Below are 14,381 nucleotides of genomic sequence, written 5' to 3'. Positions count from 1 at the left end.
TTAGAACGCCCCCCCGCCTCCTTCCCTTCCATTTCTCTAAATCTGCCCAGCTATCAACGCCCAACTCAGTTCCCATTTTCTCTCCTCAGAACTTATGTGGCATTTCTACCCGTACCATGCTATGGCTGATAGAGTTACAGGTGAGCCTACTGGTGAGGAGTGGACTCGAGCACAGAATGCCTGTGTGACCTTGGGCTGGAAGCTTTCCTGAATCTAGATTTCCTCATCTATAAAAACGGGAATAATAATTGCACTTAGCCATAAATTGTGCAGATTGAATGAATGCATAATATTGAAATCTATAGAACAGTGGCTGGTACATAGTTCTCATTTAACATTATTATTCCTTCTAGCATGTATCTAATCATGGCCTTCCTTGTGTTACTGTTTAACCATTTTAAGTGTTGATTGGACCCTAATGAAATTGTAAAGTCCTCTCATAAAGAAAGGGGCTTGATGTTACACTTTTCATTGATCTTTGTCAGTCATACATGGGCACATAATAGTTCTGCAATACATATCACTTAAAATGAAACTATTACTGTATTAAAGAAAATGGAACAGAATTAAAGAATTGAAGAGAAAAGAAAGGCTTGGGTTCACAGATGGAGTTTTCTTATGATACTTAGAGCACGGAATTTGTTCCTTTCTTCATTGTCGTTGAGTCTGATGAACCCTCCTGTCACAATCACCAGAAGTATGAACATCATGTAGCAAGGATGTTAGTAATTTCAGGAGGTTATCTCAGACCCTGGTTTCTTCTAAGCCTGTGCTTGGGGGGAATCTGAGACAGTATCTGATATATCAGAATACCTCAGCGCAGGTGGGTCCTGAGCTGGGTGTTACATTTCTCCCTTGCTGAGGGGCACGGGAGCAGTTGGGAGGGACCTTACTCTTCAGCCACCCTCTGCCTGCCTTCCACTCTCCCTTTATTAGCAGCTCAAATACTCCTGAGTACCATCCTCACCCGTCAGTGTTCACAAACATTTGGGGGAAATCAGAAGTGACCCTCTGGTGGGAAGAGGTGGGGACGCAGGCAGAAGCACTCAGTAAAGAGCCAATTGCAGACAGGAGTCCTGGTGACGCAGGAGCTGCCAGAGGGGGTCCTCTGCCACCCACCCAGCAGTCTGGGACGTCAGCCAGGGCTTCCCACAGAGCCCTGTGGGTGCCCTCCCTGAGATGAAAATGTTGCCTTTCTTCTTCTCCTAGGCTGGAACAAGACATTAAAAAGTTAAAGGCTGACCTGCAGGCCAGCCGGCAAGTGGAACAAGAGCTCCGCAGTCAGATCAGCTCCCTCTCGAGCACCGAGCGAGGCATCCGCTCAGAAATGGGCCAGCTCCGGCAGGAGAACGAGCTGCTGCAGAACAAGTACGTGTACCTTCGGGCCTTTGCTGAGCCAAGGGACCTCACGGCTTCTTTTGTTTCCAAGGATTGGAGCACAAGATTCATGATATCAAAGGGACCTAGCAGAGGAGTTTTTCAAGAAAATGTTGAAAATATTTAATTTTATACCAGATATTCAACATGTTATAAAATCTATAAGGACTTATTTCAACAAAACAGTTTATTAATATTACTATTTTGTCTTCTCTCATTGAATAACTTGTTCTCTTAGTTTAAAGTACTTATTGAGCCTTTGTGCTAATATAAGTAAAACTGACAAGAAGTATTTCTGCCACAATTTGAAACTTTTGCTCCTTTGCATGAGTTTCCAGATGATTAAATCAACTCTATTTGTTTTGATTTCTGAAACTGAAAAATGACATTGAACTTTGATTTCATTTGAAGAGGCAGGCGAAAGGCCAGCTCTTCTTTGTGAATTCTTTTATGCTTTCCATTAATTCATTCTGGAATTACTTCTTCACTCCATGTGGGTCTGTCCTATTGTTAAACCTCTAAGCAGTGTGTGTCTGCAGTAGTGGTTACTGTTCTAAACTTGGGCTTTCTGGGCTTGTCCCATTGAAAAAGAGTCCTTCCACATTGTTAAGGAATGGAACTCAAAAGCTAAAGCATTATAAGCAAATAGCCTTTCCATTGCTTCTGACCCACATGTGTGACGTCTCTAGCACTGATACTAGAGAACATCTCATCTTTATTGCTACGAGATAAACTCACCTTCCATTGATAAAGCGGAGGTAGTAGTAGGCAGGGAAGGGAATATGGTTGAAATTTCTATCTGAAATCAAGCATCCTGTGACTCTACAAGATCTATTTTGGGATACTCAGAAAAAAAATGTCTCACAGCTGGAAAGGAAAGGCTGCAGCATAATTATATTCAAGCAAAGACTTTCCCCCTCCCACTCTAGTTTCAGTGGGTTTAGTTCCATCAGCTGTTCCTTCGTTGAAGGTGCTTTGGGGCACTCGAATTAGTTCTGTCTGTCCCTCTGATAGCAACTTGTTTATGCCATTTTCTGAATTACCTTCTGTAGAATGGGTACCTTGATAGAGCCGAGGTCTGCTTCTGTATCTTGTACGGCAGCTTTTTTATCGGTGTTGAGGGATTGTTAAATAATAATGATAGTGTGTTTTCTCTGGGCACTCTGGGAGTTGACATTTATGATTTGCTGTTCAAACCTCCTGTTTCCTTTGGCCTTAAAATGATAAAAGAGGAGCCATGTTTCTCCAGGGTTTATAGTGGGCATTTGTAATTGTAAAACTGTATGACAATCATTTCTATATAGGTTACATAATGCTGTGCAAATGAAGCAAAAAGACAAGCAGAACATCAGCCAGTTGGAGAAAAAGCTGAAAGCTGAGCAGGAAGCCCGAAGTTTTGTAGAAAAGCAGTTAATGGAGGAGAAAAAAAGGAAGAAGTTAGAAGAAGCTACTGCAGCCCGGGCTGTTGCATTTGCTGCTGCGTCTAGGTATGTCCATGTCACCTGAGTGCTTAATCCACGGTTGGCTTTTCGTATACCAAGTTAGCCATGGGAATTTGATGCTTTGGGCAGGACTGGAAATAATCTTTCACGGATGGATTGCTTTTAAGTGCGTTTTTACTAGCTGGTTTAAACGCCATCGGTGCAAGCTTGCGCTCTCTTATGACAACCTCATCTCTCGGTCACCTAATCTGTGAAGTGAGATGGGGGAATCACCCTGCCTCCCACACCTAGGAGGCAAAGTGCTGCTCATGAAAGGATTTGCGGTCACTTTCTTTAAGACCAAATGCTTTGAAAGAACCAACCTGGAATTGTGTTCCCTTCATCCAACTATCATTGTCCCTACTCTTAGGTGTGTGTTTCTGGAGTTTTTATCTTAAAATGGAAGAAAGGTTAAAATCGTGGTTCCCCAAGTGCTGTGTACTGACTGCTCATGTCTTTGTTGGGTATCAGCACACTGTCAAATGAGCTGGAAATGATGGGGGGAAAAACAAAACGTAAGTCACTATTAGTTATCATTGAATCTGTGGAGAAATGAAAATTAGGACTACTTCCTCTACCGTTGAAAAGTATGCAAGTATTCCAAACCCTGATACGTAACTGCCATCTGATTCCAGCAAGGACAGAAGATAGTTAAGAGCCTTTTTATTTTGTTTTGGCTTCTACTTCTCTGTATCCCTTGTTTTTTCTCTCTCTGTTTTCTTGACTAGAGAAGTCCATCTATATGATAGGGGTCAGTTATAGGTTTTACTGATACAGAGTGAGGGTCAATTATTACTATTTATTTCATTTTAAGTGTCTATACAAATTGCATCTGTCTGATGCAGTTCTATTTTAACTCTTCATTGAGTTTTGCTTTTTTGTGTTTGATGTGTTAATAGCCTTCCTTTGGGTTCTAGCATTTGCAGAATAATTGATCAGTCCTCCTTTTACCTTCTGGGAAGTTACAGCAGGAGAGAATGCTTTCTCCTGTGTGTCCCTGCCTTCCCCCAGCAGGCTCTGCACTGAGGTGGCTGAGCTCACTTGGCCCATCAGCATCTGTGCGGACTCACGGGACCCTTAACTAACCTGTCTAACCCTAACCTAATGTGGGTTTTTATGTTTGTGTATTTGTTTAAAGATTAGTAAGCATTTCCGAAACACTTAAGATTTGCAGGAGATTTTCCTGAACAATCATCTAGTGTGGCTTTTGCTGTCCTTAATTCATCCAGCGCCTACCCTTTAAAAAAAAAAAATCCACTGAGGAAGATATGACGGTTCCTTAACCATATTGTTTAGTGTCTCTTATGCCACAGAATTTTTAATCTATTTTGCTTCTAGTTAAGCTTATTTGTTTTGGTCTTATCCTTGGATGGTCCTTGTTTACCGTTACTTATGTACAGGCTGTTTTTATTCTTAAATGGATCTCAAGGCGTTACGTCTGTCATTGGACCTTCCTGTTTGGTAGCAAAGACACCTTTCTCCATCCGGCTGTTTCTGAAACCTGAACCCTTACTCAGCTTTGGACTGGCCACTGCCATCATCTTCTGTAGTTTGTCCTTATATAGCCCTGAGAAGCCGACTAATGCTGTTCCCTTCTTTTTTGATTTGCTTCAGGCTTGTGGCCACTTCATGACTAAAGAAAGGTGAAATTCCCAATGCACAGCCCCTCAAAAGTGAAAACAAAAAAAATGAGCTCACTGCCCCCTGCTGGGTATGTCTAGCTCTGTCTTGCTCAGCTTGTGTGCATTGTCTCAAGTTCTGTGACCTCATGGGAAGCTTGCTAGATAGGGAACCTGGGAAACTTTAGTTCTTATTCCAGTTCCGTGACCTACAATCTAGGTGACCTTGGACTAGTATTATATGTATGTAGCCTTAGTTTTCCTATCTGGAAAATGGAATAATATACACTATCCCTGTAAAGAAGGTAGTGTTTGTAAAGTACCTAGCTTGGTGCCTGGACCATATTAGATACCAGTTAATGATAACTATTTTAGATCATTTGTTGAAATTATCAAAGAATAGAATGAACAGACTGAACCAAAAGCTAATACCTGACTCTGGAGTATAAGCGAAATATCAATCATGCAATATAAGTAAAACTGTAGTCTTGTAATCCCTTTATTTTCTTCTCTTCTTTTTCAAAAGGGGAGAATGCACCGAAACCTTACGGAATCGGATCAGAGAATTAGAGGCAGAGGGCAAGAAGCTCACAATGGACATGAAGGTGAAAGAAGACCAGATCAGAGAACTAGAACTCAAAGTGCAGGTAATGAGGGAACAAAAGACTTTCTCAGCCTTGAATTCCTCATCTGTGTTTGATTTGTGGTCTGTGATGTAATGGGGAGATGGTGTCTTTCAATACAGGCAAATCCCATTGTATCTGAAAATCTCTCTATGACAAAAGGAAGCTCTAATCTTCTCCAGCTCATTCATGTCGTATTTAATTCAGCCAGATTCTGATACAAGCCAGAAATGTTGACGGTTCTTTTATGTGTTTTATACTTTTTCAGGTTACAGGCCAGATTAGTGTCCTTTGGAATGTATACACCCATTTTCAGCCCTAACCCTCTGTCCATCGCCAGGGAACTGACTATTTATTCTGGGTGGCTCTGAGCCTTGCAGATTGCAATTCTCAGCAGGGCATTGTGAGCAAAGCCACCACTGCTGTGGACATAGCCAGTTTTCTGGGCCATGTATACCTTAGCCAAGTTTTTGGCATTGGCTCTTCAAAGGGACATTTAAAACTAATGTCAGATATTATAAAGTTAACAGTAATTTGAATTATATGGAACTGGTAAGAAATTACTGGCAGGTCAGTGGAGTAGAATAGATGACCTAGAGACAAATCTTAAAAAGTGTGCTGTAAAGGTGGAGTCAGAAATGAATGGGAACAGTGAGGATTAGTCAATAAAAGGCTTTGAAACAGCGATAACTGGAAAAAAGTTTAAAATTTAGAAGGTCATCTCATACCACACAAAAATTCTAGATGAAGAGTTGAATGCAGAAAAAAAAAGAAACATTTTGTTTTAAACTAGGTAAAACTGTAGAACATATTTGATCTTGAAACAGGAGAAAACTTTCCAAACAAAAATGGAAGAAATCACAAAGTGAAAAAAAATCAATTGGGGAAGGTACAGATATTGCAACACATATTATAAATAAGGAATTAACACTCAATATATAAAAAGCTCATAAAAATTTCTAAGAAAAGCTCAAATATACCTAAAAATAGGCAAAGGATGCAAACAAAGAATTCACAGAAGTATAAATGGCTGAGAAGAACATAAGATAACCTCATCAATCACCAAAACCATGTAGATTGAGATTAGATACCATTTATCTCCTATGAAATCAGCAAATAATTTTTAAATGATAATGCCAGTCTGGGGGAGCCTACAATGAAATAGGCCTCATACATTGCTGGTAAAAGTGTAACTTTCTGGAAAAACCTCCTGTACTTTTTAACTATTTCCCTTTTTAGGACTCCAGCCTAAGGTAAATATTTTTAAATCTCTCCAATGATAGGTATACAAAGCTGATCATTGCAGTGGTATATAAATGCAAAAGAAAAATGGAAACAATCTTAACAATAGGCAATTGGTTTAGTAAATTATGGTACATATACATGTGGGAATATTATACAGCCATTAGTAATTACATTTTCAAAGAGCAGTTGAGATATGTTTTTTAAAAACTGTAACAAAACTGTACATATACTGTGATTTTAGTTATATTAAAAGATACACATATGCTTAAAAGACTAAAAGAACATATATCAAATTTTTCACAGGGATTTGGGGTGATTGTTGTTTTCTTCTTTGAACTTTAATATATTTTTTAATTCTCTGTAGTAAGTTTAGATTTCTCATTAAAACAAAGAAATTAAAATACCTGTGTATACACCGGGGGTGCCAAAAAAATGTATACACATCTCGTATTCATCTTTTGTCATCAGTATATATTATGCAGCTTTTTCCTTTCTTAAAATGTGTATACATTTTTTTGGCACCCTCTGTATATTTATTGGCTACATTATAAGAAATTTTAAGTGGGCTTATTCTGCAATATACCCTGCCCTATCAAAATAATTAATATCTTTACTATTTTTAGTGCAGGTTGAAAGTAGCGTTTTGTCAGATTTGTTTACAGCATTACAGCAACATTTGCACCTAGCAACAAGGAATAAATTTGTTGTGGTTCTGAATTAAGCTTGTAAGAAAGTGTTTTATTTGGAGATAGAGTCCGCTGTTATCTAGAAACAGTCCAACACAGTCAAATTTATCTACTAAAGTGTTTTCATATGTACAGATCACCATATAAATATGTTTTGCACTCCCTCTAAGTGGTGAGGTCTGAACCCATGAAATACCAGCATTCTACGTTCTAGGGGCCCAGTCAATAATAATGGGATTTTATTAATACTTGTGATTTCAGGCTAATTTGTAGACATTGATGCCCAAACTATCTTGTAACACTGCTGCTTTAATGCTGTTGATAGGAGCTTCGGAAGTATAAGGAAAACGAGAAGGACACTGAGGTGTTAATGTCAGCCCTCTCAGCCATGCAGGATAAAACGCAGCACCTGGAGAACAGCCTGAGCGCAGAAACAAGAATCAAGCTGGATCTCTTCTCTGCACTGGGGGACGCGAAGCGACAACTTGAGATTGCTCAAGGTGAGAGCAGCGGGCCACAGGTTAGGTGGTGTGGCTGGGAATGCACAGGGACCCTTAGAGCTCAGAACCAAAGGCATTTCCATTCCTCCTCAAGTGGTTTGCCAAGCGCCCAACATTGACATTTAGGAGTCATCACATTAATTCATTCCACAGACATCACCTATTGGGGTGAAGCATACAGAGAAGAGTATGAGCTTCTGTCCTCCAGGGCTCACAGTGTTGTTGAAGAAACAGAGAACCACAGAGTCACCCAAAGGTGCTGGTGCAGCACATGTCCAAGGTCTGTGGGAGCAGAGAAAGAGGCAGGGCCTAAGGCAGTCTGGGGAGTTTGAGGGACGTTTCTCAGGGGAGCTGATGTCTGAGCTGGGTCTTGAATGATGAAAAGGGCTTAGCCCGGTGAGGAAGCAAGGTAGCAGGGATGAGGAGTAGAGAGGCATCTAACAAAAGAAGTGGCTTGAGCAAGGCCAGGGAAGCTAGGAGGGCCTGATGTGTTCAGAGCTGCAGTTGGTTCTGCCTGACTGGAGTGAAGATGACAAATGAGGGAGTCGGGAGGAGAGTCTGCAGAGCTGGCTGTTTGCTTAGCAGATATTTACTGAGACCTACTGTGTGCCAGGCACTGTGAGAATCCCTGAGGGGACAGACAACAACAAGCAAATGGATAATATGTCTGTGGTGATGGTGCAGTGAAGAAAAGAAAGCAGTGGTGAGGTAGGGTGTGTGTGTGTGTGTTTGTAGGGCTGCTAGTTTGATGTGGGGACATGGCAGATTTTTTAAACAGGTAGCCTTTGAGCAGAGACTGAAAGGAAGAGAATGAATGAGTCATATAAATCTGTAAAGGAAAGGCACTTCAGGCAGAGGGAGCATGCGTGGAGGCCATTGGGGCTGTAGCCTGTATGAGAGGGAGAATGGTCAGCCTCAGAAGCAGCAGGAGCCTCATTCCGCCAGGCTTTGTAGCCCCCAGAAAGGACTTTGGACTTTACTCTGAGTGATATGGGACCCTTTGGAAGGCTTCTGAACAGAGGCATGACATGACCTGAGGAAAAGAAATTTGGATTTTGTCCGAGAAATTGATCAGCCACCAGTAGATTACTGAAAAAAATAAATCCAAACGATTGACTTAGGAGAAGGAAAAGAATATTTCAGCAAGTACTTAAAGAGTATTCATGCTTATCCTGTGTGAAGCATTGCACTAGAAGCTAAAGGGGAGACTGATGAACAAGACGTTCTAGTGGGGAATCCATGAGGGCAGTGGTGCTCAAACTTTTTATCTTAGGGACCCCATTACATTCTTAAAATTATTGAGTACACCAAGGAGGTTTTTGTTTTTTAATGGATTATATCTATCAGTATTTACCTATTAGAAATTAAAACATTTATTTATTAATTCATTTTAAAATAACATAATAAATGTATACTTGTTAACGTAAGTAACATTTTTGTGAAAAATAACTAAATTTTCCAAAACAAACAAAAAAATTAATGAGAAAAGTGGCATCGTTGTACATTTAGGAAACCTCTTTAGTTTCTGGCTTAATAAAAGATAGTTCGTTTCTCATCTCTGTTCCTACATTCAATCTGTTGTAATTTCACTTGCCATGTTTCTGGAAGACTCCACTTACGCCCATGAGGGAATGAGTGTGCAGAAGGCAAATAGTGTCTTAGTATAACTTTGGAGATAGTTTGGACCCTGTGAGAGGGCACGCCAGGTGAAGCCACTGCCATTAGGTAGAGGCAAGGATTGAAAAGCCAGAAGAGAGGTCAGGGATGGCTAATGAGGGGAGGGCTCACTGAGTGGGCTTTGAAGGGTGAATTCTGAGAGCGGAGAATGGCAGAAAGAACTGTTACCCGAGGGAGTAGTGTAAATGAAGGAAAGAAAGTGCTGGGAAGGTCCACGTGAAAGGTCCAGTGACCTCAAGCTGGGGGATGTGGAGGAAGAGAGCGGGAGGTGAGGACGACCGTGACTAAAGACATACCAGAGAATATATGCCCTGGATTTTCAGGAGGAAGGGGCCGACGTGTTCTGGCTGTTACTGTGGGGCTCTTTCCACTCGCAGTGTGAAGGACAGAGTTGAAAGGGTGAGTGGAGGCAGAGAGCCCAGTTAGGACACTGTCTCACGTGTTCTATCTCAGAGGTGACGAGTGTGGCGGAGGAGCCAAGGAAGCCCAGGTGTAAGGAGTAAGAAGAGAATGAGTTTGGTTTGGGATGTTTTCATTTGCAGTCGCTTCCTGGACACCCAGGTCGAAGATCTTCATCAGTCAGTGGGGATTTAGGGCCTAAGCCCCAGAGGACCAACACCCCTGGGGGCGGGGGTGGGATACAGAAGTTGGGAGGAGTTAGTGAAGCCAAAGGAGTGACTTGGACTGGCCAAGCTGGTAGAGCAAGAAGAGAAGGGAGTTGAGAATCAGGCTTATTAATCTGTGGACTCAGGGAAAGGCATTTTTTTTTTTTTTTTTTAAAGAAAGGTTCCTGGGAATCCTGCCTTTGAAGCTGAACTTCTGATCATACACTTTTTTTTTTTTTGCCTGCTTGGCTCAGCTCTCTGAGATGTGGCCAGATGATCTCTCTGCCTCATCCCATTTACTTGGATTTGTAAACTTGGAAGAGCTTCCACCCTGCAGTGAAGCAGCACCTGGTCTCAGTAGCAAGGGGAGCCTGGGTTGTCAGCCCAGGAACTCTTGTAAAGCGACAAAAAAAAGCAAAGAGAAATGTCTTTTCCAGTGCTCTGGGAATGTTTGCATATTACTGATTAAAGAAATCCCACTTAAATCAGCATGAAAAAAAGATCCGGTGGCTCTTGTGTCAGATGCCTTAGGTACTTTATTCACCTGAGGCTTTTGTTCAAAGGGAAGAAGGATTTTGATGCTTACTTGAAGCTGAGCAGATGTGAAGGAAGTCAGAGGGAGCTCTTTGCTGCTGCCTTCCCCACTATTTCCCTCCGCTGTCATGCTCAGAATATTCTAGTAAGAACCCAACTTTGTAATTCAAATCAAACTCCTGTTGCTTTTCTCCTTCCTACTTTCTATATCATTTGATTCATCCTGGTTCCAAAATGACTTTCATTTCTACTACATCTTTTTAAAAAATGTGCCACCATGCTCTGTTACATTTTTAATCTATTACCGTCTTCTGCAGGACTCAGTGAGTGCAGCTCAAATGCAGCCTCTTTTTTAAGCATTTAAGTTTCTGACAGGCTACTCCTAAATGTTCTTCCCCTAGAACAGGGAGCTTCAAAGCATGGTGGAAATTGCATGGGCTTTGTTCTTGGGTTGACATCTTGCTCTGCCTCTTAATAACTGAGTGTCTTTGGGCAAGATACATACCTTAAAAGCAGGGCTTCAGCTTTCTGCTGGGCTGGGCACTAGGGTGGTAGCAGTGGAAATAAAGGAGATACAGTCTGAACTCTTGGAGCTCAGGGGCCAGTGGAGAGATGATGGACACAAATCCTCACCCACATGAACAGTTACTGGAGGTGGAAGTGTGCGGTAGGCAGGAGTGCGCTCTGGAATCCAGGCTCTCACTCCACCTCTGTGCCTCCATTTCCTCATCTATAAATTGGATGATGGTGATAGCCCTCCCCCGCATAGGGTTGTTGTGATAAATAAATGAGTTTGTGTATGGAAGTACTTAGAACAGTGCCTGGCACATATGTGTTAACTACTGTGATTATGATCATTACGAAGAATAAAGTGACAGAAAAGAAAGTTTAGGATGTGTTGAGAATCTAGGAGTTGGGGTGGTGGGAGGATTTATATGGGAGGATCACCAAAAGCTTTGTGAAGTAGAAGTGGAAACCTCAGCACAGAGAAAACAGGAGAAATACAAAAATGGTAGCAGCTCTGAGGCAGGCAGGAGCGGGTTGGATCACGACACTGAGTGTGGTGAGGGAGGGTGTTGTGAAAGCATCTACCACAGGCAAACTGGGCAGTCAGTCCAAGGGGCACTGTGCCAGGAGGCAGGGGCAGCGATGTGAGTCACGTGAGAGCCCCCAGTGGGGCAGCCACAGAGCTCCGTTTATTTTCTACAAGAAAACTCAGGGCAAAGTGTATTGTTGTGACCGAGTCTGAGGTCTCCATATTCCTTGGTTTGACACTTAGAGATGGTCCATCCTCCCAGAAAAATATTACAGCTCAAGAGGGAAAGCCGTAGTTCAAAATCAGCACCCTCCTAGACTGCCACAGGTAACTACCATGCTCAAAACATGGCTGCTGGAAACTGACCTCTTTGTTTAGTCACCCCTACATAAACAATCCCTTTTTACCCGTAAACCGTCGTCCACAGGCCACATCTGGCCTGATGCCTATTCTTATATCACCCATGGGCTAAGAATGGTTTTCACATTTTTCCATGGTTTGAAAAAAAAGAAAAACAAACCAAAACATGACAGAGAGTGTGTGGCTCAGAACACCTAAAATACTACTTGGCCTTTTCTAGGAACCGCTTGCCTACCCTCACAAACTATCATAGCTGGAGTCAAATCCACGTGGGATTGGCCCAAGAGAGCCCTGCATTGAGTTGGCCCTTCCCTTCTCACTAACGGTGGGTCTTCAATCTTCCAGGACAAATTCTTCAGAAAGACCAGGAAATCAAGGACCTAAAACAGAAGATAGCTGAAGTCATGGCCGTCATGCCCAGCATAACGTACAGTGCTGCCACCAGCCCCCTGAGCTCTGTCTCCCCCCACTACTCTTCCAAATTTGTGGAGACCAGCCCCTCTGGACTCGATCCCAATGCCTCTGTTTACCAGCCCCTGAAGAAGTGAAGGCCAGCTGTGTGTTTTGCCCAACAATTTGGTTACCAGATAGCATCACAAAGGAGCGTCTCTGGCAGTCAAGATTAAAACAAACAAAAGTTTATATTGTATTTTGTGGGACTGTATATGTTGTCGTTTTTAAAAAGGGGGGAAAAGATAACATCTAAGTCTGATTAGAACTACCCATCAGTTTTTCTTGTAAATTTTTAGACGACCTCACAGAACTTTGCAGTTTATTTTTTTCGGCCAATCCATTAAAACCATTCTTGGATTTCAAGTAGCCAATTTTGCCTTTTATGTATTCTTACAGTTTCCTCTTGAAGAAAAAAAAAAAAGCAGGGTTTTTGCTTCTCAGCCCTTTATTTTTATTTTGTTCTTAAATAAGCAAAACCTGCACATTTGATTCACATGGGATGATAATGAAAACTTTTAGTTGTTAGAGAAGGTTAAATAACTGAATGCAGCTTTGATTGTATAGCTGCTTTAAAGAAGGTGATTGTTGATATGACAGAAAATAAAAATCAGTTACCCCTCTAAGGCTCAAAAAAGTTCAAGGAGTGTCTTTTAAGTTGAGGGGAGAGACTCAGGTGATGAGACTAGCTGTGAGACTGTCACAGGGCTTGTGTTTGACATGTTTCTGTTCTCATCCGTGTGTTTAGTTCTAGAAAATTGCTAGCAGCAGTCTTGTTCACAGTGCCTTGGGAAAAGATATTTCAAGAGGAAACTTGGTGATTTTAAACTCTTTTCCCCTTTTGTCACCATCTGTCTTCTTTCTGTATTGAGCTCGCTGCGATCCTGCTGTCACCCTGGTGGGTAGCTGGGCTGTTCATTGCCACCATGGCTAAATATTCTGTTTCCCTTCATAGAAAGCTCCACAATGTTCTGGACTTGACACGTGGCCAACACCTTGGGAAGGGGAGCTGGGAACATTTGTATACGAGAGACTACAATGACAGCTAATAAAAGCTGCAGTCCTAGGTTTTTCATTTTGGTTTTGTTTTCATTTCATTTCATTTAACTGTGCTTCCCACTCTTCATCATCTTGTGTTTGATGGTTTAAAAGAAACTTGACTATTCCTCAGCTCTTGTGCCAAGGAGGGTTTTTTTTTTAAAGAGTTTTAAACTCAGAACTCTGCACAAAGATGTCCGTTTCAAGTGTATATTATACATTGGTAGGAAAGTGTTTGCACTGGCAACTTTTGGAAGTGTTTAAAAATCGGGGTGGGGGTGGGGGGAGGGACTGGGAGAGGGAGGGGCAAAGCAAAATTGTATTTGGAAACTAGGAAAATTAAGAAACCAAATAGATTGATTTTGCTTCCTTGCCATGGATTCTGGAAGGACATAGTTCTTCTCAAATTTCCTGTTAATTGGCATGTACGCATCATTAAAGCAAATTAAGTAGGACAAGCAAGTCAGCAAAATAGAAGTATTAAAAAGAATCATCCTTTTAATCACAGATCTTATTTTGGGGTAAAAAAACTTCTAGCTTTAGCCAGGTGTGCATGTTGCTGCCATTTTGCATTTTTGAATCATCTTGTGTAAATGTCACCATGAAAGTGTTACTCAGAATTGTCATAGATTTTTTTCATCTTTGTGCAAAAACATGGAAAATTGTCACTGACTTTGTGTTGAGGTTTCCCCCATTTTGCTGCCTTTTGGGACACTGTTTTTGTTAAATACTCGGTCTTGGCTGCATTCTTTTATTTTTTCCTGTGGGGTTCAAAAGAATAAACATTTTCTTACAGATAAAACTAGTTTTCTGCCTTTTTAACTTTTCAGGAGGGCACAACAAGGTAGATTGTTCTGAATGGACCATAGATTGTTGCTCTTGTTCGCTCCTCGTCTCAGCACCCCATCAAGTAGCAGTGTCCCATGCGGTGGGGAGCAAACACAGGATTGGGGATGAATCCATCCAGGGTCTCAGTTCTAGTCTTTCTTAAGACATATCCGTTCTCATTCTCTTTCCCTCCCTCTTCCTCCTTTTACTTCCCCCTTCCTTTTTTTTTTTTTCCTCTCTGGCATCTGATTAGAACCAAGGCAGACTTGTCTTTTGGTACAACCCTCCTTTCCTTAAAAATCAACTTTGAGGTAGGGTTAGA

General features: G+C 41.6%; 1 protein-coding gene across 2 annotated transcripts in view; it reads left to right on the top strand.

The window, feature by feature from the left end:
- MACO1 (macoilin 1) overlaps positions 1-14,033 on the top strand; it is a 52,954-nt gene extending 38,921 nt beyond the window's left edge. For both annotated transcript variants that reach the window (XM_081056573.1, XM_081056572.1), the window contains 5 exons: positions 1,210-1,368; positions 2,682-2,864; positions 5,004-5,124; positions 7,357-7,531; positions 12,089-14,033. In XM_081056573.1, coding sequence (XP_080912699.1) covers positions 1,210-1,368; positions 2,682-2,864; positions 5,004-5,124; positions 7,357-7,531; positions 12,089-12,291 — 841 coding nt within the window. In that variant the 3' untranslated portion in view covers positions 12,292-14,033. The remainder of the gene's footprint in view (positions 1-1,209; positions 1,369-2,681; positions 2,865-5,003; positions 5,125-7,356; positions 7,532-12,088) is intronic.
- The last annotated feature ends 348 nt before the right edge of the window (positions 14,034-14,381 follow it).

This window comes from Rhinolophus hipposideros, assembly GCF_964194185.1.
Source record: "Rhinolophus hipposideros genome assembly, chromosome: 8".
In the NCBI taxonomy this organism is placed as follows: domain Eukaryota; kingdom Metazoa; phylum Chordata; class Mammalia; order Chiroptera; family Rhinolophidae; genus Rhinolophus; species Rhinolophus hipposideros.
This window is presented reverse-complemented; position numbering and strand designations above follow the sequence as displayed.